General features: G+C 49.7%; 1 protein-coding gene across 2 annotated transcripts in view; it reads left to right on the plus strand.

The window, feature by feature from the left end:
• The first annotated feature begins 2,555 nt into the window (after positions 1 to 2,555).
• LOC105470618 (bone morphogenetic protein 7) overlaps positions 2,556 to 26,448 on the plus strand; it is a 99,497-nt gene continuing 75,604 nt past the window's right edge. Inside the window, exon 1 of one of the 2 annotated variants that reach the window (XM_011722778.3) lies at positions 2,556 to 3,500. In XM_011722778.3, coding sequence (XP_011721080.1) covers positions 3,083 to 3,500 — 418 coding nt within the window. In that variant the 5' untranslated portion in view covers positions 2,556 to 3,082. The remainder of the gene's footprint in view (positions 3,501 to 26,448) is intronic. The other variant, XM_071079123.1, reaches the window with a different exon arrangement.

A 26,448-nucleotide genomic window follows, 5' to 3' on the forward strand; every position in this document is an offset into this window, starting at 1 on the left:
AGGGTGTATGCAGGGCTGGGGACTGAGCCTGGTTTCTGTTCCCTTCTCTTTAGGGCTCAAGCACTTGCTATTCCTCCACCTGGGATGCCTTTCCCTGGAAAAGCCTGTCTCTTTCTTGTCTTTCAGAACTCAGGTCAGTGGCATCTCCTCCAAAAGCTCCCCTCCCCACCCTCCCTCACCTCACCTTGTTTATCTGCTCCTCCCCCCTCTCCCCCCCCCCCCCCCCCCCCCGCCGACTGCCTGTCAGTTATCACAGGCTGAAGTGACCTAGGTTCTCCAGTTGCACACTCTCAGATGGATCCTGGATGACTGTGGCACTACTGCAATTTCCCCAGTGGCCCTGGGGTAGGATTCCTGCACACCACGATGCCCACCTTTCCCTCTCCCTCCTGCATGTCCTCCTCTGCCTGGCTTCTGAATTGTTTCCAGAGAGAGTGATGGACAAGACCTGCCTCTCCTCCAGTCCCTGACTCTTATTTGAGGCTCTTGCTTTGCTTCCCTGGCCTGGAGGCCGCGGCTCCTTGATGGAGTCCGCGGCTCCTTGATGGAGTCCGCCATGTGGGTTCGCTTATGGCCGTGTCTTCCTGCCCAGCATTGTGCTTGGCCCCAGGACTGGCCACGTAATATCTGGGTCAGGTGCAAAATTAATACGGGGCAGGGGGGACTTTGTTCATAGGTGATTTAGAACTGCATATGGTGACCCCAGAGTAGGAAACCAAGTGTGGGGCCCTTGAGAGCTGGGGGGCCCTGTACGACTGTCCAGGTTGCAGGCCCCACAGCTCCCCACCTGATATCCTGTGCTCCATGCTTGTCTGTTGAAGGAAGGAGTGAATGGATGAAGACCAGGTGGTGGGGGTGGTTTGAGGACCTTGCCTGGTGGGTGGGCAGAGGCCCCTCCCTGGCATGGGGGCTCAGGACCTGTTACATCTCACAGCCTGGGGCCTATGTATAAATGGCCAGGACCTGCAGGCTGGCATGGGGGCTCGGAACCTGTTCCATCTCACAGCCTGGGGCCTGGGTGTAAATGGCCAGGACCTGCAGGCTGGTATCTTTCTGCTCCTTGCCTGGCCTCTGGCCTCCCCTTTCTCTACCCATGTGGCTCCTCAGGCTGCCATCTAGTCCAAAAGCCCCCAAGGGAGACCCAGAGGACCATTTGGCCAAACTACTTCTGCTCCAGAAAACTGTCGAAGACCATAATTCTCTTCCCCAGCTCTCGTGCTCCAGGAAGGACAGCCCCAAAGTGAGGCTTAGCCAGAGCCCCTCCCAGACAACCCCCCTGCCCCCACCCGCTTCCCTAACCTCAGCCCTTCCCAGTTCATCCCAGAGCCCCTCTGGGGATCCTCTCTCACCCAGCCCCAGCAGGGGAAGGAGACAGGATGAACTTTTACCCTGCTGCCCTCACTGCCACTCTGGGTGCAGTAATTCCCTTGAGATCCCACACTGGCAGAGGGACCAGTAGGTTCTGAGTGGTCTGGGGACTCCCAGTGACAGCGTGCATGTCTCAGTATTGATTGAGGGATGAATAGATGAGGAGAGGCAGGAGAGGAGGCTGATGGGGAGGTCTCAGGCACAGACCCTTGGAGGGGAAGAGGATGCGAAGACTAGCAGCTGGCTCCCCAGGCACTGCCACAGGGAGGGCTGATGGGAACCCCTAGTGGTGGGGCTGGGGTGTCTGGTCTCAGGCTGAGGGGTGGCTGGAAAGATACAGGGCCCCTTAGAGGAGAAAGTGGGAAGAACCCCCCAGCTCAAACGAAGTTCACTTATTCACTCAACAAATCGTGATTGCGCAGCCACAGTGGCTACCAGGCGCTGGGTTCAAGGCACTGCGGGCACCAGAGCTGCGGAGAAGATCGCTGGTCCTGGCCTCAGTGCGCTGGGCGTCTAGCGGGGATAAGAAGGCAATAAAGAAGGCACGGAGTAACTCAACAATTCCAGACAGCAAGAGAAATTACAGGAAAGAAAACAAATGTACGTGGGGGTGAGGCGAGGAAACAACCTCAGCTTGGCAGGTCTTGGAGGTCTCTGGGAGAAAGCAGGGTCTGATGGGGGGCGGGAGGTGGTGAGCCGGGAGCCGTCCAGGCGGAGGGAATGGCGAGCGCAGAGACAAGCTGGCAACCGGTTCAGAGAGGCGCGGAGGGGTCAGCGTGGCTGGCTTAAAAGGAGACGGGGACTGAGGGGCAAGACCGCCTCAAGGGTCACCGCTTCCAGGAAGCCTTCTATTTCCGCGCCACCTCCGCGCTCCCCCAACTTTTCCCACCGCGGCCCGCAGCCCACCGGTCCCGTTCGGGCCGCCTTCCTGGTCCGGACCGCGAGTGCCAAGAGGGCAGGGCCGGCTTGGATTCCTCCAGCCGCATCCCCGCGACGTCCCGCCAGGCTCTAGGCACCCCGTGGGCACTCGGTAAACATTTGTCGAGCGCTCTAGAGGGAATGAATGAACCCATTGGGCACAGCTAGGGGGAGGGCGGGGCCGAGGGCAGGTGGGAGGCCGCCGGCGCGGGAGGGGCCCCTTGAAGCCCGTCCTCCTCCTCCTCCTCCGCCCAGGCCCCAGCGTGTACCACTCTGGCGCTCCAGAGGCGGCCTCTTGTGCGATCCAGGGCGCGCAGGGCTGGGAGAGCGCCCCGGGGCCCCTGCTCTCCACGCCAGAGGTTGGAAGAGGGTGGGTCGCCGCCGCCTGAGGGCGAGAGCGCCAGAGGAGCGGGAAGAAGGAGCGCTAGCCCGCCCGCCTGCCTCCTCGCTGCCTCCCCGGCACTGGCTCTCTGGACTCCTAGGCTTGCTGGCTGCTCCTCCCACCCGCGCCCGCCTCCTCACTCGCCTCTTCGTTCGCCGGGGCTGCTTTCCAAGCCCGGCGGTGCGCCCGGGCGAGTGCGGGGCGAGGGGCCCGGGGCCAGCACCCAGCAAGGGGCGGGGGTCCGGGCAGAGCGCGGCAGGCCGGGGAGGGGCCATGTCTGGCGCGGGCGCAGCGGGGCCCGTCTGCAGCAAGTGACCGAGCGGCGCGAACGGCCGCCTGCCCCTTCTGCCACCTGGGGCGGTGCGGGCCCGGAGCCCGAAGCCCGGAGCCCGGGTCGCGCGTAGAGCCGGCGCGATGCACGTGCGCTCGCTGCGCGCTGCGGCGCCGCACAGCTTAGTGGCGCTCTGGGCACCCCTGTTCCTGCTGCGCTCCGCCCTGGCCGACTTCAGCCTGGACAACGAGGTGCACTCGAGCTTCATCCATCGGCGCCTCCGCAGCCAGGAGCGGCGGGAGATGCAGCGCGAGATCCTCTCCATTTTGGGCTTGCCCCACCGCCCGCGCCCGCACCTCCAGGGCAAGCACAACTCGGCGCCCATGTTCATGCTGGACCTGTACAACGCCATGGCGGTGGAGGAGGGCGGCGGGCCCGGCGGCCAGGGCTTCTCCTACCCCTACAAGGCCGTCTTCAGCACCCAGGGCCCCCCTCTGGCCAGCTTGCAAGATAGCCATTTCCTCACCGACGCCGACATGGTCATGAGCTTCGTCAACCTCGGTAAGGGCAGGCGGGGGTACGCGTGTCTGTTCGGGGGCACTTTGAAACCGGGAGGGAGGGAGCCGCTTCTTCTATACAGCCCGCCCAGCTTTCTGCTCCTGGTTGAAATCGCAGTGCCTGCCCGAGGGTCTCCCACCCACGGCCCTATGGCTCCCAAGCTGTGTGCGCCTCCAGGTCTGGCGCGCTGGGCTCTGTGGGCCTGTGGGGGTTACTGGGAAGGAGGGATCCTCGGAAGTCCCCTCCATGTTACGCCGCCGGCCGCATCTCTGGGACTGGAGGCGCCGGCCGTTCAAAGCGCGGGGCTTGGTCATGTGAGCTGTCCTGGGCTGGCGCGGCTCGCGCTACCTGGATGTAAAGGGCCCTTCCCGGCGAGGCTGCCTTCCCGCCCTTCCTGGGCCCCTCTCAGCCCTGCCTGGCCCTGGCATCTCGGCCGTCGCACTCCCTTACCCGCCCTGACAAGCCCTACCTGTCCCCTAGTGGTGCGCCCGCCTTAGCCTACCGCGCGCTCCGAACGCCTTGGGGCCCCTCTCCGGGCCGCCGGATGCCCCATTCTCTCTTGGCTGGAGTTGGGGAGCTTGCTAGTTTGCGTTCTTTTATTTTTCTTTTTTTTCTTTCTTTTATTTTCTTTATTTTCTTTTTTTCTTTTTTCTTTTTTTTTTTTTTTTTTTTTTGAGACGGAGTTTCGCTCTTCTTGTCCAGGCTGCAGTACAATGGCGCAATCCCTGCTCACCGCAACCTCTGCCTCCCGGGTTCAAGCGATTCTCGTGCCTCAGCCTCCCGAGTAGCTGGGATTACAGGCATGCACCACCACGCCTGGCTAATTTTGTATTTTTAGTAGAGACTGTGTTTCTCCATGTTGGTCAGGCTGGTCTCGAACTCCCGATCTCAGGTGATCCTCCTGCCTCAACCTCCCAAAGTGCTGGGAATACAGGCGTGAGCCACAGTGCCCTGCCTCTAGTTTTCTATTTTAAATATTTAGTGGTAGGTCTCGGGCCGGCAGAATCCATTTTCAGCATTTATCACGTGTGGCGCGCAAACCACAGGTTTTGGCGATTGGGTTGCGCGGGATCTCCGAGCTGACGCCGCGGGGGCGACTGGGGGTCCCAGTTTACGATTGGAGCCGCGACGACCCCGGGGACGCGAGCCTGGGGCTGCGGCGAGGGCCGGGGAGCTCCCCCTCCGTCTGCGCGCACTCATTCTCCAGACTTGCTCAAACTAACCCCCGGCAGCGCTCTGCGGGACTGATGATCAAATATTTGGTTTCCGAGATAACACGCCCGGATAGCGCTGTTTCCTGAGCGCTTTCATTCTACTTGTGTAACTTGCTGCGAAAACCCGAACCAAGTCAAGACAGCAAACTCACGCCCACGGGCGCTGTGTCAACATGGAAATAATGATACTGAAGCCCCACGCTGGGCACCTGGGGCGTGGACTGGGGGCGCGGGGAAGCGCAGATCCACCTTCATGCTTCCCCCTCCTGATAAGGTCCCTGGAGTTCCCGGGGAGGCCATTGTCTGTACTTAATAACCAAATCCAGCTAGTGAGCCAAGCTTCAGCGAGCAAGGGGTGGGAGGTTTAGATGCCAAAATACCTTCAAGAAAGTTTAAATTATACTAAGCAGCCAGTTAAGAGGGAAGCAGCAACATATGACCTGATTTAGAACCATCTCCAAGATGCATGAGGTGGAAAGAAGCAAGGTGCAGGTGAGTGGCCTGCATGTATGCTTTTGTGTATCATCGTGTCCTCCTGGAGGAAGACACCAGGAACTGGAGAGAGATTTTACTGGAGGGCTAGAGAGGTGGGGGCACAGCTGGGGCTTAGGGAGTGGGAGCTGGGGTCTAATGTTTCATTGTCTGCACTTCTGTATTGGTGATTTTTTTAAAAAAACAATGCGTATTTATTAACTATACCAAAAACTAAAGGAAAATTCCAAATACACACAAATAATGAACGCAGAGCTCTGTCGCCCTCCTGAAGCCTGGGGTTAGCCAAGGCCCTTTCTCTGGTGGGGGATTTATGGCATCTTCCATTCTGTTGGGTACCCTGGACTCCCACTGAATGTGCAGATCCCAGCGGCTGCCTTCAGAGCCTGGCTGGGGTCATTAAAAAGGTATTTGTAATCTCCGGCTTCTGTAGAAGGCCCTGCAAACCAAGAGCAAAAAAGCTGCCACTGCTTATGGGCCGGCGGTGTGGGCTAGGCCCCAGGGGCTCCCTGTCCCCCAGAGAAAGACCAGCTTGCTCGGAGGGTGCCTCTGGGAACCTTGGTGCTGGCTATTTGCTTCCCCCATGGCGGCAGGAGCAAGCTGGGACTTGTTTGGGAAGGCCACAGCTGGGTGGTTTTCCTCCTCTGGCTGTACACACACCTTTCAATCCATTTCTTTCATCTTGAAAGGACAAAGACCGGCTTGTCTGAGCCTCTTAATCAGTCAGGCTGGCTTTGGGCTTTGTGGGACCCTGACTTTCTCAGGTCTAGCTTTCTGGGACATCACTCCAAATTAGATGGCAGAGTGGCTTTTAACAGAGTGCACTGACCTTGTTTTCTTTCTCTCTCTGTCCCTAAACTCGAGGTCATTAGTTAGGTGAAGACCTGGGCTGCAGTTTGGCAAGACGCTTCCTGTAGATGCTTCTAATGTTGGCCTTTAATTTCTGCTAAGCAGCAGCACAGGAATAAATTGCCTGTCCCTTCTGTTCTGTTGTAGCCTGGAATTTCTCCATAGGAGGGACTTGGGGGTGGCAGTAGGGTTGAAGAGGGTTGGGGGGAGGTGTAGCAGACTTGTCTGGCCACTGAGTTTGCTGAGAAAGAACACTGCTATACTGTTTTTCCTTGGATTGCAAATCATGTTGATCTGTAGTATTCAGTTTTCTAAAGGTAAGTTTATTCTCACAATTTACAGAAGAGTGAGAAAATATCACTAGCACATATCAAACCATTCCTTATTATTATGGTGGGACTTTGTCGGGGGGGTGGGGCATGGGTGAGGATCTTGGCAGCCTCTGCTGCCCCTTCCCCCTGCACTGCATAGCTCTGCTGTCTTGCAGGCAGGCGGCCTGCGTACGCTGGGGGACCCCTGCCTGAATTCTGAAGGCTTTTGCAGACCTGGTGCGTTTATTCTTCCTTCTGTCTGCCGCCAAACTGGTTTTTGTTCCTGTAAGTTGTTCTTGGAATTCAACTTTTTTGCCAGGCTGAGCGGGATCTAAACTAGAGGGAAAACTAGAGGGGAATTTACGACAAAACCAGGTGGTGGGAATGAGGACTAAAGGCTGCACCTTATGACAAAGCCCAGCCTGTACCATAAAGCCCTGGGCAATGTGAGCTGAGCTGCCTGAGTGAGACTCCCATCTTCCCAGCCTGGGCCCCTTAAGTTCAATGGCAAGATTTGTAAACTGGTTTGGATTAACAACCCCAACTCCTCTGTGTAGACTTAATTTTGGAATTCAAAACAGCTACCCTCTCTTAAATAATCCCCAGGCAATGGCGATTCTGCCCACTGAATCGAGCCGTAGCCCGTTGCCGTTCCTTCTTTGGGAAGACCCAGCAGCTCTGTCAGGGATCTGCTAAAGTAGCCGGCTGGCACTAGGGCAGTGGAAGTCAGCATGTTTATCTCTGATCCAGGTAATGAAGGCATGAAATTTGTGTAATCTTTGAAGCTACATTGAAAAGAAGAGAAAGTTGGAAACCTATCATTACTGGAGTCAGCCTATGAAAGTGGCTTTTGTTACTGTAGCTGAAGAGCAGGGAGCAGGCCATGCAGTTTGATTTTTGCTTTTATGCCATCTGGCTGTCCTTTTTGTTGACAAGTGTTTGGCATTAAGACCTCTCCCATTGCCCCTCAAGAGCGGTCCCTACCACTGTAGAGTATTAGAAAAAGATTCTGTTACAGTTTAAAAATTTCCTTCAGGGAGTGCTTCGCAAAGGGGAGCGTGGACTGCAGGCATTTGCAGCTGTAACCTGGCTTGTGTTAAAATTTGGAAGGGGCTGTTCCACATTCCAGCACTCGGAGCGCCGGCCCTCACTGGTGAGCAGCCAAAGGTTAATATAGATGTCACACAGCTCCCCCCTCTTTCTTTCTGCAGAGCGCCTTTGCTATAGGAGTGCACCAACAGCTGTGTTTTTCGTAACCCTTTCAAAATCACTTCTTTTAAACCTCATTTTCCTGCTTATATAAATCAAAGATTTTCCTCCACTTTTCCCAAGCATGTATGTGACCCAGCTTTGAACTTTTTTCATCTTCTATGTATTTTCCTTCTGGAATCAAGGCAGGGTAAGGCTGAAACCTGGATGCCAGCCTGGGTGGCTGTTTTTGGTTTTGGTTCCAGGGTTGTCATTCGGTAGTGGAGCGGTCCCCATGGAAGGGGTAACAGAGATGGCCTATTTGCAAATCAGTTTCAGGGCAACAAGAGGGATGACTCTCTGAATGCACAGAGAGAAGAAACTGCTTTTGAGATGCAGCCCCCTCAAGCTACAGTTTGGGGCTTTACCATGGCGTAGTAGGCTATCAAGCCTTGGCCGAGATAAACACAGCTGGTGCACGATCCTCTGACCACTGGAATGCCTGTGATGTGAGCGAATATCACATGTCCACTGAACTCAGACAAGTGATGACTTCATTCCAGGGAGAGTCCCATCTAAGTTGATTGATCACTCCTATCGCTTTAATATCTCCCCCTCATTTAGTAAGGTCATATTTGGCCCATTGCAAGAATCAGCGTGTCCTAAGTCTCCCCCATCTCCACCCTTCCCCGTCTGCCCATCCATGTAACCGGCTGAATATTTTGAATGGGGAGCCCTTTGCACCATGCTTCTGGCCACATGAATTCTTTCACGCTCGCTCTTCAGGCTTAGCTGGGGGGCTGTCGGCACACTGTTTTCTTGGCAAGCCACTGCAAGGCTTCACCTTAATGCACTCTGACACTGTCACCGGGGTTAGGGCACAGGCGGGGATGTGTGGGACCTGTCATGTTATCATCAGAAGGAATGTGCGGATTAGCCTTTACAGCATAGTGGTGGGAGAGCACTGCAGCTGTGTACACTTATTATAAAAGATTTAAGTCCCACTGGTAAAATCAATATATTGAATTGCACAACCCTCTGCTTTTAATTAGTTTAAATCAAATGCGCCGGTGCCATTTTGCCTCCTCTCGCCTTCATGGGGTGAGGAAATACCAATATTTACATAGAAACTGTTAATTTGTGGTGAAAATGATAACACATTTAGCTTTACACACTCAAATTGCTCCAGCCTGATGGATCCCAGATCAACGTGGGGTTGAGCTGAGGAGATGACGTCACCAGGAGCGGGGAGGAGACAACCGTGATGTCTGTTGCCTGGATCCTGGATTCCAGATGCAGGTGGACGTATGTGTAGAGGCAGTGCCTGGGGATGCTGGTCCTTCAGAGAAGTGAGCCGGTTCTTTCTATTGCAGATCAGAAACAGTGAGATTTACCCACATCATCTAAAATCCTTTCTTGGAAGCATTCTTACAAAATTGCGAAGGGGACACTTGCTCTCGGGTCATTTTGAGCCTGTTCTCCCCGTCTGCGAGGGTCATTTGCGCTGGGCAGCTCAAGGCACGGTGCTTTATTTATTCCAGAGCTTCACATGCTTTTCTTTCCAATCCCTGAAACAGTTTATAGAGGAAGGGGGGTTTGTTCACTGCAAATGATCCCATGTACGACCGCGGCTATTATGTGAACCGTTTGGTATTAGCTGTGTGTTCAAGCTGGGATTGAATTTTCGCAGCAAATGGCATCCGACAAATAATATTTGATAAAAAAATGTGACTTGGTATTTCTTAATATGGAACAGATAGGTCATTTAAGCTTCCCCGGCAAAAAAATTTGCTCAAACCCGAACTGAAACGGCAATGCCAGGGAATACCAGGGCGGCTGCTGCGTATTTTTCCCTCTCCAAAGTGGAGTGTTTATGATTTGGGGGGATATTAGAGTGCATGAAGTTTGACACTTATGCGAAACTCAGGCGAGCATGTGCAGTACTGCCTTTTCAACATTTGTGTCGGAAGGCATGGTGGGGAGCCGCGCAAAGCCTGTGCTGATCCGCGTGGAGTGGATTGAATTAATGACAACTCCGAGAGCACCAGCTTTAGGGTAATTGCTTTATTGTTTTGGAGCCAGGGTGCTTATAATCCGGTTCCTGTGCAAACATGTTGAACGTGTGTTAATGCATTTCCAAACCAGAGCCTCTCACACAACCCTGCTTTTCATTAATTGATGTCGGTAGCATGGTACAGTATTTCAAAGGGCTGGCCAAGTATAAACTGTGTTTCCAATTTCCTTCCTTTCCTGTGTTTGGAATGCCAATGTTAATTTGTTCCCATGCAGGAGCGGGGGCTGCCAACCGCGGCTTTCTATAAAGGGCTTCACAGTGAAGGCTTCCAGCCCTCGCTGATGCTTGGGGCTGCCTGGCCAAGTCTCCTGACACTTTGCAGCTAATTCTGGGTGATATATGGAGTGAGGGGTTGGGGGCTTCACTGCCGTGTAACGGAAGTTCTTGGTGACAGCAGTGGGTGTGACTTGGCAAGGGAGGTTGGAACGGCATCCACAGTGATTCTCTTTAGACACAGCCTAAACCCATGTGTCTGTTTCCACGATGACTGCCTATTAGCTGTGTGACCTTGGGCAACTTACTTAACATCTCTGCATTTGTGTCCTCGTTTTATAAAGGCTGCAATAGAATCTCTTCCTCAACAGATTCTGAAGAAACAGATATCATATCACTCACGTGCAGAGGCCATCACCTAGTAGGTGTACAACAAATGGTAGCTCTTGTTTTTACTGCTTTGGCCAGATGAAGATTTACATTGGTATATTAGTCCAAATTTCAGTTTTTAAGTACTTACTCTTAAAATGCTGAGATTAAACTGCCCATGTTGCTTTAAATGTCAAAAAAAGGATCTCCAGAGTGTGAATATGCACGCGCCTCCCTCTTTCAGAGATCACTGGAATTTGAATGAACGCACCAAACTTATTTGAGGATGAATAGAGTCTAAGGCTGAATCTTACCCCCAATTTTAGCGTCTATGGTTATTTAATGATTTTACTACTTGGGAAGCTGGAACTCAGTGAGAGGGTGTACTGGAACTCTCTGTAGTGCCTTTGCAACTTTGAATTAAAAATTAATTTCAAAATAAAATGTTTAATTTAAAAAATCACATTACTGAAGTATTTCTTCCCACTCCTTTCTGGAAGACGGTCAAAGTACAAATTGTCTTTCCCTTCAAGGGAGTGACAAGCCCAAAGCATTCATTAACAGAACTGCACAACTTCCCCACTTTTTATTGGAGCAGGTGCAAGGCTGCCCAAGGCTCCCGCAGCTGGGGTTAGGCTGCAACAACAAAGCCCTGTGTGAATTCAGCGTGTTTAGAAGCCTCTGGAGACCAGAGGACGAAAGAGAATGTCTCCAGGGCCAGATACTGAGGGGTGGCATTTCTCGCTCAAGACTTTCCGTAGATTCCCTTCAACTCTTTCTATACTGTTTGGAAAATCCGACTTACCAAGTATTAGGTTGCCCTGCATCTCTGAAGTCACGTGTTCTATCACATCTTTATCTCCCTGGAGTAGCTTTCAAGTTTCAGTCTTTCGTTGCCTGGCTTAATTAAATGTGGTCATGAATAAAAACTTGCACCATTTCCAAAATCGAGAACTTACATGTTTCTAAGCACTGGGTTTAGGCCTGCCCTGTCTTGTGCTTCCAGCCTCTCTTCTGCTTTCATGTAGTTTGGACTACATGAAAAAAAAAAAAAAAAAAAGAAAAAAGCTAAGCTCTTAGCATGACAGTTGGCATATAATGGTCCAAGTACTCATCCCCCTGGCAACTTACACACACAAAGGCAGGCAAGTGTGTTTTTTTTGTTTTTGTTTTTTGTTTTTTGTTTTTTGGTGGCTTGTGTTTTGGCCTTCAATAAAGGACACTTTTCCGTTTTGTTTTGTTTTTTTTCAGACAGCCTTATTCTCCCGCCCATGCACAGCCTTGCAGAATTCTCATGGTATAGAAGGTGCTCAGATATTGGTTGTTTCTGTGCACGTATGGCATGAAGACAGTCTAAGCAGTCTCTTCTGAATGCTTTTGATCTCCAATTCCCACTACTACCTTTTCGGGTACATACCCTAAATAGTAATAAGTTGTCTAACTACTGCAGGATAGCTAGGATAGCTTGTACTTCATAAAACATAGACAAAAATAGAAATTTAAGTCGGAGACACTAAAGCTAAAGCAATACAAAATTTTGGTGTTAATATAAATTTTAGCTAATGAATCATTTTAATTTTAATTGTTAACAATCTTAATATACATTTAATTAAAACTTAATTAAATTTTAACATAATTTAATTAAGTTTGCAGTCGTGAAAATTTGCAAGGCAAGGGACTGTTCTTTGATGTTTTCAAAATCATGATTTGACAGTTTAGGATTACTGATCTAAAGGCCTGGTCCCAAATTTCGATGACCCTTCATCTGGTCAGTATACATGAAGTTATTGCGTGTGAAGAAACTCACAATCTGGGTGGGTTAAAAATCCCAGAAGTTTGTTTTTCGTTTGTATCAGGTTATAGCTCTATCGTGGGTTCAGGGTTGCGGTGTGGAGTTCTGCACGTTGGTGGCAGCAGGGTCCCTGGGAGAGGCTTAGGTCCTCAGAATGTCACGAATAAGGTGCCAGAAGGAAAGACAATGTGAGCTGTGCCTTGGCTTTTAATATTTCTGTCTGGAAGTGACTTTCTAACTTCAACATTTTCTATTTTTGTGTATGTTTTATGAAGTACAAACTATCCTAACTAGTAGTTGTACAACTTATTTCTTTTCTTTCTTTCTTTCTTTCTTTCTTTCTTTCTTTCTTTCTTTCTTTCTTTCTTTCTTTCTTTCTTTCTTTCTCTCTCTCTCTCTCTTTCTTTCTCTTTCTTTCTTTCTTTCTTTCTTTCTTTCTTTCTTTCTTTCTTTCTCTTTCTTTCTTTCTTTCTTTTTTTGAGATGGAGTTTCACTCTTGTTGCTCAGGCTGGAGTGCAGTGGCGCAGTCTTGGCTCACTGCAACCTCCGCCTCCTGGGTTCAAGTGATTCTCCTGCCTTAGCCTCCCAAGTCGCTAGGATTACAGGCGCCTGCCACCATGCCCGGCTAATTTTTGTTATTTATTTTTTTTTTTTAGTAGAGATGGGGTTTCACCATGTTGGCCAGGCTGGTCTCGAATTCCTGACCTCAGGTTTTATCCACCCGTCTCAGCCTCCCAAAGTGCTAGGATTACAAGTGTGAGCCACCTCACCCAGCCACAACTTATTTCTATTTAGGGTATGTACCCCAGAATTTACTCTTCCACCTGAAAGAGCTTCTGCTCACATTTCATGGGTGAAAGTGGGCCATGTGGCCAAACCTGACCCAAGGTGGGCAAGGAGATGATGATGCCACCACTTGCTCAGAAAGGCAAAGCACCAGAGAGTGTCCAGGAAATGGCACGGATGACACCACGCTATCATGGCTGAAGCATCTCTCACAAGACTCAAAGACAGAAATGTGAGAAGTAGGTTGTGGGGTGCGTTACTGAAACCAGACCTTCATTTTTCAACCCTACCTGTCATATATTTTTGTTGAAGCTAGTGAACTCCCATGATTGTCAGTTGGAATTTGCTTAACAATTATAATTGTAATGTATCTTTCCCTGCCTCCCAATGGGTTCCTCTTGCCTCCTCCCTCCTTGTGCTCCATTTTGGAGACTGATATTCTGGAAGCTTCCATCTCACTGAAGTACTCAATTGGTTTGACAAGAATAACATCTCTTTCCATTCCCACTTGTAAAATGACTTCCCTGTTTATGATTTGTCTTTCAGCAAGGGCAAGCTTCAGCTTTTGTCCAGTTCACTACCTAGAGAATTAAGGAGCATTACTCTGCTCCTGGCTAATGAGGTGACTGCTGGTGTTTCCCTGGAAGGTGCAGGTTATCACTTTGCCATGAAATCTTGTCCACAATGGAAGAGCTGCTTGCTTTCTCTCCTGGGCCTTAGAGACTTTCTGTCTTCCTTCCTTCCTTCCTTCCTTCCTTCTTTCCTTCCTTCCTTCCTTCTTTCCTTCCTTCCTTCCTTCTTTCCTTCCTTCCTTCCTTCCTTTCTTTCTTCCCTCCCTCCCTCCCTTCCTTCCTTCCTTCCTTCCTTCTTTCTTTTCTTTTTTTTTTTTTTTTTTTTTTGAGATGGAGTCTCTCATTATCCCCCAGGCTGGAGTGTAGTGGCATGATCTCCGCTCACTGCAACCTCCGCCTCCCAGGTTCAAGCGATTCTCCTGCCTCAGCCTCCTGAGTAGCAGGGATTACAGGCTTCTGCCACCATGCCCGGCTAATTTTTGTATTTTTAGTAGAGATGGGGTTTCATCATGTTGGCCAGGCTGGTCTTGAACTCCTGACCTCAAGTGATCCACCCGCCTCAGCCTCCCAAGGTGTTAAGATTACAGGCATGAGCCACCACACCTGGCCCCCTAGAGACATTTCTTAGTCCAGGCAGGATCTTGCATGGCTGAATCTAGACATTAAAGTCAGAGACCCCTTCATCATCTAAATGCATCACTGAAATGGACTGTAGACCTCAGAGGGCTAAGATCTTTCTGTGTAGCAGCAATAGATTCAGAGTAGCCATCTTTCTGGGGCCCTCTTGCATTCTCTCAGCATTCTGCAAGGGAAGCAGTGTCATTTCTATTTTAGAGAGGAGGACGCCGAAGAGGCCCAAACATGCACAGCTAGGAAGTATGGGGTCGATATGTCTGTCCAGCTCCTGCTGGGTGTCGAGCTACCCATTCTTTCCTCCTGAACTGTGGGGTATCAAATAAGGAGTGGGGAGCGTGGAGGAGATGATGTTGAGACCATTAAAACAGAAGCCGAGCCCCTGGGCTTGACTGTGTGGTCCCGTGTTCTGATGAGTGACACAGAGATAAGCAGGCACACACCGTTCCCTTCTGTTATCCACCCTGCTTGTGATACCTTCCCTCTCCTCGGTCTTTATGGTTTAAAACTAATTGTCAGGGCAGAGGGCCCTGAGTGCCTGTGGGGGGCACCTACATGTGCCCCCTACCCCCTCCATGGGGAAATTCCAGAGCCAGCCAGAGATTGGTATTTTAATAGCAATTCCTCAAGATGCCATATAAAAAAGACCACAGAAACAGTCTTTTCTGTATGTGCCAGCATGCCTTTGTGTATGGTCTGTAATACTGTAAAGTCCCCAGAATCCAAATGCGCATGAACAGGGGATTCGAGAGAGAAGCAGGTGTAGCTCTGGGAGGGGATATGGAATGGAGTTACCCCAGCAGGGACTTCTTTTTTTTATTTTTTTATTTTTTTACTGTATCAATGTAGACTGGAAACAGTGTCAGAAGGAGAAAGCAAGTAGCAGAAGGATGTTTAGGATGTAACCGTTTGTTAATTACGCACACAGGCACCCCCAACCTCCCACACCAGGGCACCAACTCAAATTATAAATGTATTATTTGTGGGTTCATACACATTGCAGTAATACTGTGGACACATGTGCAGGAAGGACTCCCTACCTTCAGGGTGAGAGCTGCCCCTGGGGAGGAGGGAAAGGATAGTTGTGATGAGAGTTTCAAGTAAATTTCACCTATTTCTGTCAAGTTTTCTGTCTTTTAATAAGAAGAAACCAAAAGAGGCTGGGTGCAGTGGCTCACACCTGTAATCCCAGCACTTTGGGAGGCCAAGGTGGGTGGATCACCTGAGGTCAGGAGTTCGAGACCAGCCTGGCCGACGTGGCGAAACCCTGTTTCTAAAAAATACAAAAATTAGTGGGGTGTGGTGGTACATACCTGTAGTCCCAGCTACTTGGGAGACTGAGGCAGGAGAATCACTTGAACACGGGAGGCAGAGGTTGCAGTGAGCCGAGATCATGTCACTGCATTCCAGCCTGGATGACAAAGCGACTCTGTCTTTAAAAAAAAAAAAAAAAAAAAAAAAAAGGAACCGAAAGAAAGTACAATGTGATGTCCTGGACTGGATCTTAGACCAGAACAAGGACATCTGTGGAAACACTGGTATAGTCTGAAACAAATCTGGAGTCTAGTTGACAGTTACACAGCAATGTGAACGTCTTGGTTTTGTCAAATGTCCTGTGGTTGTGGAAGATGTTCACCCTGGGAGGACTGGGTGAAGGGTACTCAAGAATTCTCTGTACTAGCTTTGCAATGTTCTTATAAAGTTATTCTAAAATAAGAAGTTTATTTTTTAAAGGAAGCAACTATGATGCAAGCTCTCATCATTTCTCTGTTATTGGTGCATGGATGTCCACGAGCTCAGCCACCAGCTGCTGTTTGTGGTGGTCCTGCCATTTCCAAGGCTGGGGGCAGGAGAGCCAGTCCCAGAGCCTGTTCAGTACGATGCCCCGAAGGCCAATAACGAATCAATCTACAGACCCATTAACACGACAGGGACTCAGCGAGTAAAAGAAAAACCCACAGGACAGTGCCCTGAGAACTTTAAAACTCTCTTTTCCTCATTCATAAGGTGCCCGATATAAAGCAGCTGTTTGTTTATGGTCAAGAAAGTGGGGGTAGGGTGGGAGCAGATCTGAAAGATCTTTCTATTTTCTTCTTGGTCCTGAATTTTGTAAAATGCCCCCTACTCCATTCCCCAATCTTCCCCCTTCTCAAGTTTCAGTTTTTGACTGACTTGACCTAACATTTCTTGAGAGAGAAGCCCTTAAAAATGGCAGCAGGGCCTCAGAACCTTCCAGGCTAGTAAATGTTTATGGGATGGAGGCACTGGTTGGTCATTTCCTTTAGGAGGAAACGATAAATGAAGCTACTTGCCTTATGCCTACTCAGACCCTGAGCTCCTAATTATCTTAATATACTGGCGGGAAGCAGGGATGGAAGGGGGGACCCAGAAATCTCTGCGCCTCTGGAACTTGGAAGCGCCCCTTTTTAGTACGTTTAGTGTACAGTTTCTCAGCCTGGGCACTATTGGTGTGTTTAACCAGATAGTTCTCTGCTGGGAGCTGTCCTGTGTATTATAGGATGTTTAGCAGCATCCCTGGCCCTTCCCCCAGGATCTGACAACCAAGTGTATCTCCAGACATTGCTAACTGTACCCTGGGGGCAAAGTTGCCCCCATTTGAGAACCACTGGTTTAGGATAACTTGCCTCAACCCTGGGAATTCCTCTGGGAGCCTTAGCCTCAAACCCATTGGCCCACAGTGGTGAGTGGGAAAAACAGCATTTCTAGACGGGCGGGTTATTTTCTGGCTGAAAGGAGCACAGATTGCAATCAAAACTCAAGCCTCCTCCTGGGAACACAGCTCTACCTGGCTTTAAAACACCCTGGAGACTGAAATGGAGCTCAGGTCTCTAAAGAGCAAGCATCGTCTCCTGGGAACCAAAATACTTTACTGCACCTTTTGCTTGATGATGCTAAAAGTTTATTAAACACACATTGAGGACTGGCCCCTCTTTTATTTTTCTCCTTGGACATTCCTCGGGAGGAATAGGGCAGATCTCTCTCTCACCTTGTTCCCCTCTCTTGGCAGGTAACTTACTCGGGGTTGGGAGAGGGAGGGTGAGCACAGACGCTGTATTTTCTCGTGTCTCCCTGTGACTTAAGTGCTGCTTGGAGCAGGAGACCTGCTTGCTTCAGACCCCAGCCCACAGGCCAACTCCAGCCCCACCACCTGTTTTTGTGCAGCCTGTGGGCTAAGAATGGCCGATACATTTTTAAAAAGTGTGATAAATAAGAAGAATCATATTTCATGACACTAAAATGACGTGAAATTCTAATTTCAAGGTCTGTGAATAAAGTTTTATTGGAACACATCCATCCACTTACTCGTTCTCTCTTCTTTACTGCTGCTGCGACAGGGTTGAGAGTTTCCACAGACACGATGGTGACCGAAGCCTACAGTAGTTTCTGTCTGGCTCTTCATGGAGTTTGTTGAGCCCTGCTTTCCACAGGCTGTGTCCCCTACCTGGGAAAGTACAAAAAGTAAAAAAGCCTGACTTTTGTTTTGTTTTGCTTTGTTTTTTTGAGACAGAGCCTTGCTCTGTCACACAGGCTGGAGTACGGTGATGCGATCTCGGTTCACTGCAACCTCTGCCTCCTGGGTTCAAGCAATTCTCCTGCCTCAGCCTCCTGAGTAGCTGGGATTACAGGCGTGCTGGTCATCATGCCCAGATAATTTTTGTATTTTTAGTAGAGACGGGGTTTCAACGTGTTGGCCAGGCTGGACTCAAAAGTCCTGACCTCAAGCGATCTGCCTGCCTCGGCCTCCCGAAGTGCTGGGATTACAGGTGTGAGCCACCGTGCTTGGCCAAAAGCCTGAGTTTTTTATCAGTCCCTTTTGTCCTTCTGCAGACAGTGAGTCAGCCACACTTCCTGCTCCCCTCCATGTTCGATGGAGCTCCTCTGAGTCTGCGAAAGCTCTGGGTTAAAGGATGTCCCCTCTGAAGACTCCTCTGTGTCTTTAACATGAGGTGTGTGCTCCGAGTCCCCACAAGGGTGGTGTGAACACAGTGAGGCTTTTCCTGTATTTGCCTGGTCCCAGCACGCTGTTCTCCTGTGTTCTGTTTTTGAAAAAGTTCTAAAATATCTCAGATGGTAGTTAAGAGTTTGGGTCTGAGTCAGACTATCCGACTGCAGAGCCCCCACCGCTCTGTCCCCACCGCTCTGCCCCCACCTCCCTGACTCACTCAGGCAGGTTGTTAAACCCTGGGTCTCCTGTTTTCCTACTCTGGGGTTGATGTGGGTGCCTGTCTCGTGGGCTGCTGTGAAGATCCCGTGTGGGGAGACGGGAGGAGGGCTGACCTCGGGCCGCCTGCCGCTGGTGGCTGGGGATGCCAGTGGTAGGCAGCGATGCTGTCATTTGCCACACCATAGCCGATCAGGATCCATCGTGCACGGGACCTGCCTGTGCCCTCTGCTCAGCTGCTCTGTTACCCACTGTGGTGGGATGTGCTGCTGGCTTGTGCTGGGATCCAGAGCAGGCTGTGGGCACGGTGGCCTCCAAGCCGTGTCTCCACAGGACTTGGATCAGGGCAGCTGGCCTTCTCTTTGTGATGATACCCCAGCTGAAATTGGAGGCTTATTGGTGTCGACTGGGCACAGGCAAAACAGGAAACTGGCTGTATTATGACGAATCCAGTTATACTAGAAAATTGCCTTCTGCTGATTAAGATCTGTGTTTATTGGTGCAGAGTTTTAAGGAGACACCCAGATCTGCACCCCCCTTGCCAGCTGGGGGCACAGGCAACCTGTTGGGTTTAGACAGTTGACTGTGGGCTGGCCTACTCTAAAAAAAGCACATAAATAAAACTTTCACAGTAAAGTTGTATGTTTTTCTTTTATTTATCTGAATACCATTCATGTCAGACTTAGTGGGTGGCATTTCTGTGTTACCCCCACTTTTTGATATGGATAAATGAATTTCTCCTTTTTTTTTTGAGTCAGAGTCAGGGTGACAGGTTCTGTCATCCAGGCTGGAGTGCGGTGGTACGATCTTGGCTCACTGCAGCCTCTACCACTTGGGCTCAAGTGACCCTCCCACCTCAGCCTCCTGAGCAGCCGCAACTACAGGTGTGCATCACCATGCCTGGTGAATTTTTTTTGTATATATGTGTGTATATATATGTATATATATATTTAATATAGATATATATTTATATTTATAAAAATGTATTATATATATATGAAGAGAGAGAGAGAGAGTAGAAATTGGGTTTTACCATGTTGCCTAGGCTGGTCTCGAACTCCGGGGCTCAAGCAGTCCTCCTGCCACGGCCTCCCAAAGCCCTGTTATTGTAGGTGTGAGTTACTGCACCTGGCCCATTTCTTCATTTTAAGTGAGGACCTGCCCATGCCAGTTGTTCATTAAATAGCATGATTTCAACATTTATTTTTATGTATGTGAAAATGGGATCAGGAATGACAAATCACTCGCCCAGCTTTGGGGACGGCAAGTCTGTCTGTCTTTGGGTCCAGATCACTGGTGTGTGTCCTCAGGCAAGTTACTGAAAGGGTCGGAGTGCTCTGGGCCTCAGTTTCCCTCTATGGTGAGCCACTCAAGGCTCAGGACACTGGGATTAAATGAGATCGTGGCAGGAAGGGGCTCAGTCCTCACCTACAGGGAACTCTCAGTAAACAGGGCTGCTCCTGGCTGCCTTGGGGGTCCAGTCTCGCTGCAGAGCCTCTTCTAGGCTCATCTGTGAACATGACAGTAGACTGATGTCATTAGGGAACATGACAATGGCCTGATGATGTTTTTGTTTACCTGCTGCAATTCATTGGAGATGCCTGAAAGTTCGTGACCAAATGCAGCCCTCTTATCCAAGACTATACACTTCCCTAAGTACCTTCACATTTCAAACATTATATGTATTTTACTCAACTCTTATTATAGATTTTGAAAAGAATCTCGGGAATTTGAAAAAGTGTGATGCAGTCACCCCTGCATCAGGCGTAGGCTAAAGACAGCAGGTAGGACAGACATTGGGCAGAGTGGGAATTACCCTTGAATTCCCATGGGAAGCTGTTTCGTTATGTGGTGTCCCTGTATGGCTGAGTCCCTTCTCCCGGTTTCTCTTCCACTATTGCAGCAGATCGCTGCTTCTTCCATTGCACATGGGATGAAATAACCTGCTTGAGTGTAGGACCTGTATTGTACCAAAATACTTACCTTCAAACACTAGAAGGTAAGAAGTTTGGTACAATACAGGTCCTATACTTAAGGACCCTCCTGGTGTTATACTTAACACTTAAGGACCTATAACACCCTCTGGGACAGCAGATACTATAAGAGATACACATCCTAATGGTCACTACCTACTTCCGTGGAGAGGAATGGTGTTTCACTTAGAACTTGTTCAGCTGCAGTTCACAGAACACCTGCCTAGCATGGCTTCAGCACAAAAACATGTCATTATCTCCCCTAACAGCAAGTCTTCAGGGAGGCGAGTTCACGTTTGCGGGGGCAGCTCAGTGATACCATCCAAGCATCCATGAGCTTCCCACCTCCCCCCACCACCATCCTCAAATTCCTCATGGCTCTTACCTCATGCTTACAAAATGGCTGCTCCCGCCCCAGCCAGTTCATCCTCATATAATCTCACATTCAAGGCAGGAGGATGGGGAATGGTGCAAAGAGCTCTCCTTGCCTGCCTGCCTGCCTCTTGGTTTCCTAGAAGTTTGTTGGAAGACTTCTCCTTAAGTCTCTTGGGCTAAACTGTGTGTAAGCCCCCGTCTTGTTGCTTTGAGGGAAGGTATGAAGGTATACAGCTGGCGTCCAGCCAGCACAGTGAGAGGCAGGGGAGGGAAAAGTGGGTTGGAAGTGGTTGTTGGGTGGCCACGTGCAAATGATTGAAATGGTTTCTCTCTCCCTCTTTATTGTTATTTCCTGTGTTGTATACAGTTAGATTTACAAAAGGTGTTTGTACATGTGATGTGGCTCCACTGTATGCACAGATAAATAGAGGCCCTAAGCAAGCTTCCAAAGCCTCCAGACGATAGTGTTCCACTGTGAATATATCCAAAAGTTGGTTGCACATTGACATTAATTTAACCAGACCCTCTGTAGCCCATAGAGAGATTTTAGTTATTCTTTAAACTCATACCTACCTACAAGTAGGTACAACATTAGCTCTAACTTTGAAGACTATATAGAACTCTAGCCAACAGCCAGTTATTTGCTGAAAACAAGCTTTGTTTTATTAACATAACCCTCCTGATCTCCTGAGATAAGGGCAAAATTTCTTTTTTTTTTTTTTGAAACGGAGCCTCGCTCTCTCACCTAGGCTGGAGTGCAGTGGCCGGATCTCAGCTCACTGCAAGGTCTGCCTCCCGGGTTCACACCATTCTCCTGCCTCAGCCTCCCAAGTAGCTGAGACTACAGGCGCCCGCCACCTCGCCCGGCTAGTTTTTTGTATTTTTTAGTAGAGATGGGGTTTCACTGTGTTAGCCAGGATGGTCTCGATCTCCTGACCTCGTGATCCGCCCGTCTTGGCCTCCCAAAGTGCTGGGATTACAGGCTTGAGCCACCGCGCCCGGCCCAAAATTTCTTGAAAATGACCCGAGGAGGGCAGGAATTATTGTCCCCTGGGAGGAAGCAAAGCCTGGGGTGGAGCTTGGTTTGAGTTCTGCTTGTGAGACAGGCAGCTCCTGTTTCCCCTGAGTGGAGGATGAACAGATCAAGAGACTCAAAGCATTTTAAGAATCTGTGTCAGTGTTTGTTAGCCAAGGGTGGAGAGCTGCTTGAAAGAAACGCCTGCCTGCCCTGGCGAAATGGTGGAACTTCATGCTTACACTGAGAGCCTGATCAAATGTTTTCTAGTAAAGGGTTCTGGGCACCTATATTCCTTCTGCTTGTTCCCATGGGAGACTGAGGTGATAGGTCTGGGTGCCTCCTTAAGCCTATTGGTTGAAGAGATGATTAGGGGAGAAGCTGAGAGGTGGTTCTGAAAAATCTTTTGCTTTCCAATAAGTGGCCGCTGAGCAAACGGAAGTCTCTGTTCTCTTCCCCATTTTCTTGCCTCGAATGTGGTTTTGTGAAGACATGTTGCTTGGAGCCACAGCAGCCATCTTGTGACTGTGAGACAAGTCAACATGCAGACAATGACAGAGCAAAAAAGACAGAAGAAATTGGGGTTCTTAGTCATATGGTTGAACTACTACATTCAGCTACAATTTTTGGGGAGAGGCTCTTAAGCAGTTTGAATCACATGTTCACTCATGAATCAGTTGGGTCTAGAGGGTAGACCAGGCTACATCAACACAGTTGCTGGAGTCAGCCTCTGGCCCTTTGTGCTTGGGCTGGGGTGTGGAGGTGTGGCTACTGTCTGATTGCAGCTATGTTAGCCATTGTAATAATCATCCCAGTAGCGAATATTTGTCAAAGGCTTACTATGTGCCAAGCACCCTTTTGTCCTCTTTTGGTTTTTTTTTTTTGAGATGGAGTCTAGCTCTCTCACCCAGGCTGGAATGCAGTGGTACAATCTTGAGGCTCACTGCAACTTCTGCCTCCTGGGTTCAAGTGATTCTCCTGCCTCAGCCTCCCGAGTAGCTGGGACTACAGGCACGTGCCACCACGCCCGGCTTAATTTTTATATTTTAGTAGAGACGGAGTTTCACCATGTTGACCAGGCTGGTCTCAAATTCCCAACCTCACGTGATCTGCCCACCTCGGCCTCCCGAAATGCTGGGATTATAGGCATGAGCCACTGCACCCAGCCTGTCCTCTTTAGTTAATATTAACTTATTTAATTTTCATGACAGCCATTTCAGGTGGGGGCTATTATTAGCAGATAAATGAGCAGAGAGCAGTAGTTGGCCCAAGAACACATACCCAGTTAAGCGTCATTGGATTTGGAGATCCAGTTCCTGAGCCTTCCCTCTTACACTTGATCCTGAACTGCTTCTCAGGCCTGAAGGATAGGTTTGGAGCAGACCAGTCAACAGCAATGCTAATTGGAGAGTCTCACATGAGGGCAGGAGGAAGCCACGTTGGGGGTTTTACAGTTATGTGTGTCAGGCCTAATGCTCCATATATTTGCTTATCAAAGTCTCTGAAAACCAGGATGTCTTTAAATTGATTAAGATATTGGTATCTTTTCCCAAAGAGCTGCTGTTGAATTGATTGTGCCTCTTAGTATGGTGACGTGTATGTTGAGTAGAGCTGGCAGTGAGTAAAGCTAACAACACTTATGAATAAAACTGCTAATTGAGTTTTAATAAAACTGCTTATTGAGGTGTAACATGTGCAGAATAGCATAGAAATCAAGAATACTTGTGAGTGTTTGCAAAGCAATCACACAGGGTAACCAGTGTGTAGATTAAGAAACAGAATCGACCAGAACCCCCTTGTACTTGTACCCAGGGGTAACTGTTGTCCGGTTTTCTAGTAGCATAAATTAATCTTGCCTGTTTCTAAGCTTTATGTCAATTTAATTGTACAATAATACTTTTAAATCACGAATCACAGGAGCAATTATTTGGAAAGAAGACCCCAAGTAGAACTTTTGGGAGTCTGTTTGCAACTCTTCCAATTACATTTCATATAGAATACAAAATGTCATTTAAAAACCATTCTCAGGGCCTCGTGGGGTGCCTCATGCCTGTAATTCCAGCACTTTGGGAGGCTGAGGCGGGAGGATCACTTGAGCTCAGGAGTCCAAGGCTTCAGTGAGCTGTAATTACATCACTGCACTCCAGCTGAGGGTGACAGAGTGAGACCCTATCTCTATTTACAAAACAAACAAACAAACAAAAAAAAACACACCAGTTTTTTGGTTTGATCTCATATTCTTCTGCTTCCCACACCAGAAATAGGTTCAAAGGACAACCATGCAATTTTAAGGGTGTTTTGATAGTTTAGCTTAGGAATTTAAGTTCGAGTTCTTACAGTGTGGACTTGAAATGAGTGAGGCTCTCCAAGATTTCCAGTTCCCACCAAATCTCCCCCATCAGCCCCTGGGGTGGCTTTTGTATGTCTCTGCACCATCCTGTTTTCAGAAATGAAGCTGATTACTCTGGTCCAGGGACAGAGTGTGGCTTTAAAGAAGACTCTTATTTTGAAAGGGAGACAAGGGCTGGGCATGAAGGAAAGGCAGAACCATCTTTTCCTTCACTGCACCTGCATCTCCTGGGCCTAATGAGTTTAGGTTGATGGAACCCAGGCCTCAGGAAGGATTATAAATTCTCATTTGATTTGATTTGCCTCTAAAATACCTTAAACCAGCTGTGTCTGCCCAGCTGACCCAAGCGTCTCTGGCTGCTCTGGGGGAAGGTCTGAGCAGGCCCCTCCTGTCCTGGGGAAAGGAGGGAGGACGGCAGCTTCACTTCCCCCACCTGGCTGCTCCTGGGGCCTGCTCTGGCCTGGCTGGGAGCAGGCAAGGCACAGGTCTCTGCTGCCCTCCCTGGTGGCCAGCCTCCATGTCCTTGAATTCTCCCAACAGCCCCAGAACTGGGGGCCTCTGTCCGTCCCCGTTTTATAGGGAGAAAAAGTTGAGCCTTCCAGAGGAGGTGGGTTAGCTTGTCCTGGGTCACTGCTGGTGATTGGCAGAGCCTGCGTGTGAACCAGACCTCCAGGCCCCACGGCCCATGCTCAGCCCCAGTTCTCTCCTGCATCCTGGGCTGAGTGAGGCTGAGGAGCAGGTGTCTTCCTCCTGATTGGCTCATGGAGAGAGTCTCAAAACCCACTTCACTAAGTCTCCGGAGAAGCTGCTGAGTGCCCAGCAAGTGAGTGTGGGAGGTGGTGTGTGAACAGTGCTAAGCAACAGAGCATTCAGAGCGAATAGCTTCCAAGACTATTACATGTGCCAGGCACTCCACGGACACTCTCCTTTCCTCTGGTTCTCAAAGTGGGGTTTCTAGACCTGCGTTATCACCATCACCTGGGCATGTGTTAGACATGCTCTTGGGCCCACCCTAGACCACCCACCTTAGACATGCTGGGAGTAGGGCCGAGTGGCCTGTGCTTTAATAAGCTCTCGTGTGACTCTGGGCATCCTGAAGGCGGAGTGTGCCTGGGTACTCCCGGGCTTTAACTGGCAGCCCAGTGGAGTCAGTGCTATTACTAGCTCCACCTGCATTTTACAGAAGAGGAGTGACACGCCCCAGCAAGTGGCAGAGCCGAGACTCGCCCTGTTGCCCAGCTCTGCTCTGGAAACCTGAGTCCTGCTCCTTTGCTCAGTTCTTACTCTCCTGGAGTTAAAATCTAGAAGAGAGGACAGCGGAGAAACAGGTCAGCAGACCTCTCACCAAAATAATCCCAGTATTTAGGCTACGGGAGGGAAATGAAAGAGGCTGAGAGGGAAAAGGAGGCCCAGGGAGAGTGTCGGTGGGGGTGAGACCAACTCAGCTGTGGGGAGGGGCCACGGTGCCCGGGCAGGCCTGGAGCAAAGCCTCTGCCGTCTTGAACTTGGCATGTCTGACAGTTATCAGCAGGATACCACTCGCCAGGTGCTTGATGGGGAATGTTTGCTCCCCAGGTGACCCCATGAGCAGAGTGCGGATCCTCATACCTGAACAGCCCGCATGCCAGGCCTCAAACCCGCAAGTCAGGAGTTGAATTCCTGCTGCTTCCACAGAATTTCTCACACTGGGAACGCCATTTCGTTATTTCTTAAATTAATTATATATTTTTTAGGCAGAATCTTGCTGTGTTACCCAGGCTGGAGTACAGTGGTACGATCTCAGCTTACTGCAACCTCCGCCTCCCAGGTTCAAGCGATTCTTGTGCCTCAGGCTCCCGAGTATCTGGGACAACAGGAATGTGCCACCACGCCTAGCTAATTTTTGTATTTTTAGTAGAGACAGCTTTTCGGCATGTTGGCCAGGCTGGTCTTGAACTCCTGGACTCAAGTGATACACCTGCCTCGACCTCCTAAAGTGCTGGGATTACAGGCATGAGCCACCAATCCCAAGGTTTTAAAGAAAAACTTTCTCCTGCATCTCTGAGAACATAGGCAAGGACCCCCATTTGCAGTGGCCCCCTGCAAGCCCTTGGTGCAACAAAGCAGTGTGGGCAACAGCACCTCTGCAGTGATGGGGACACCTGAGATCTGGCTGTCCACTAGGAAGGCCATGAGCCACATGCAGCTGTTTAGATTTTATTTTATTCTATTTTTTTGAGATGGAATTTTTGCTCTGTTGCCCAGGCTGGAGTGCAGTGGTGCCATCTTGGCTCACTGCAACCTCCGCCTCCCAGGTTCAAGTCATTCTTGTGCCTCAGCCTCCCAAGTATCTGGGATTACAGGCGTGTGCCACCATGCCTGGCTAATTTTTGTGTTTTTAGTAGAGACGATGTTTCACCATGTTGGCCAGGCCAGGCTGGTCTCAAACTCCTGACCTCAAGTGATCCACCCACCTTGCCCTCCCAAAGTGCTAGGATTACAGGTGTGAACCACTGTGCCTGGCAGCTATTTAGATTTAAATTAATTACAATGAAATACAATTAAGCATTCAGATCTCAGTCA

The sequence above is a fragment of the Macaca nemestrina genome, chromosome 15, assembly GCF_043159975.1.
Source record: "Macaca nemestrina isolate mMacNem1 chromosome 15, mMacNem.hap1, whole genome shotgun sequence".
Classification (NCBI taxonomy): domain Eukaryota; kingdom Metazoa; phylum Chordata; class Mammalia; order Primates; family Cercopithecidae; genus Macaca; species Macaca nemestrina.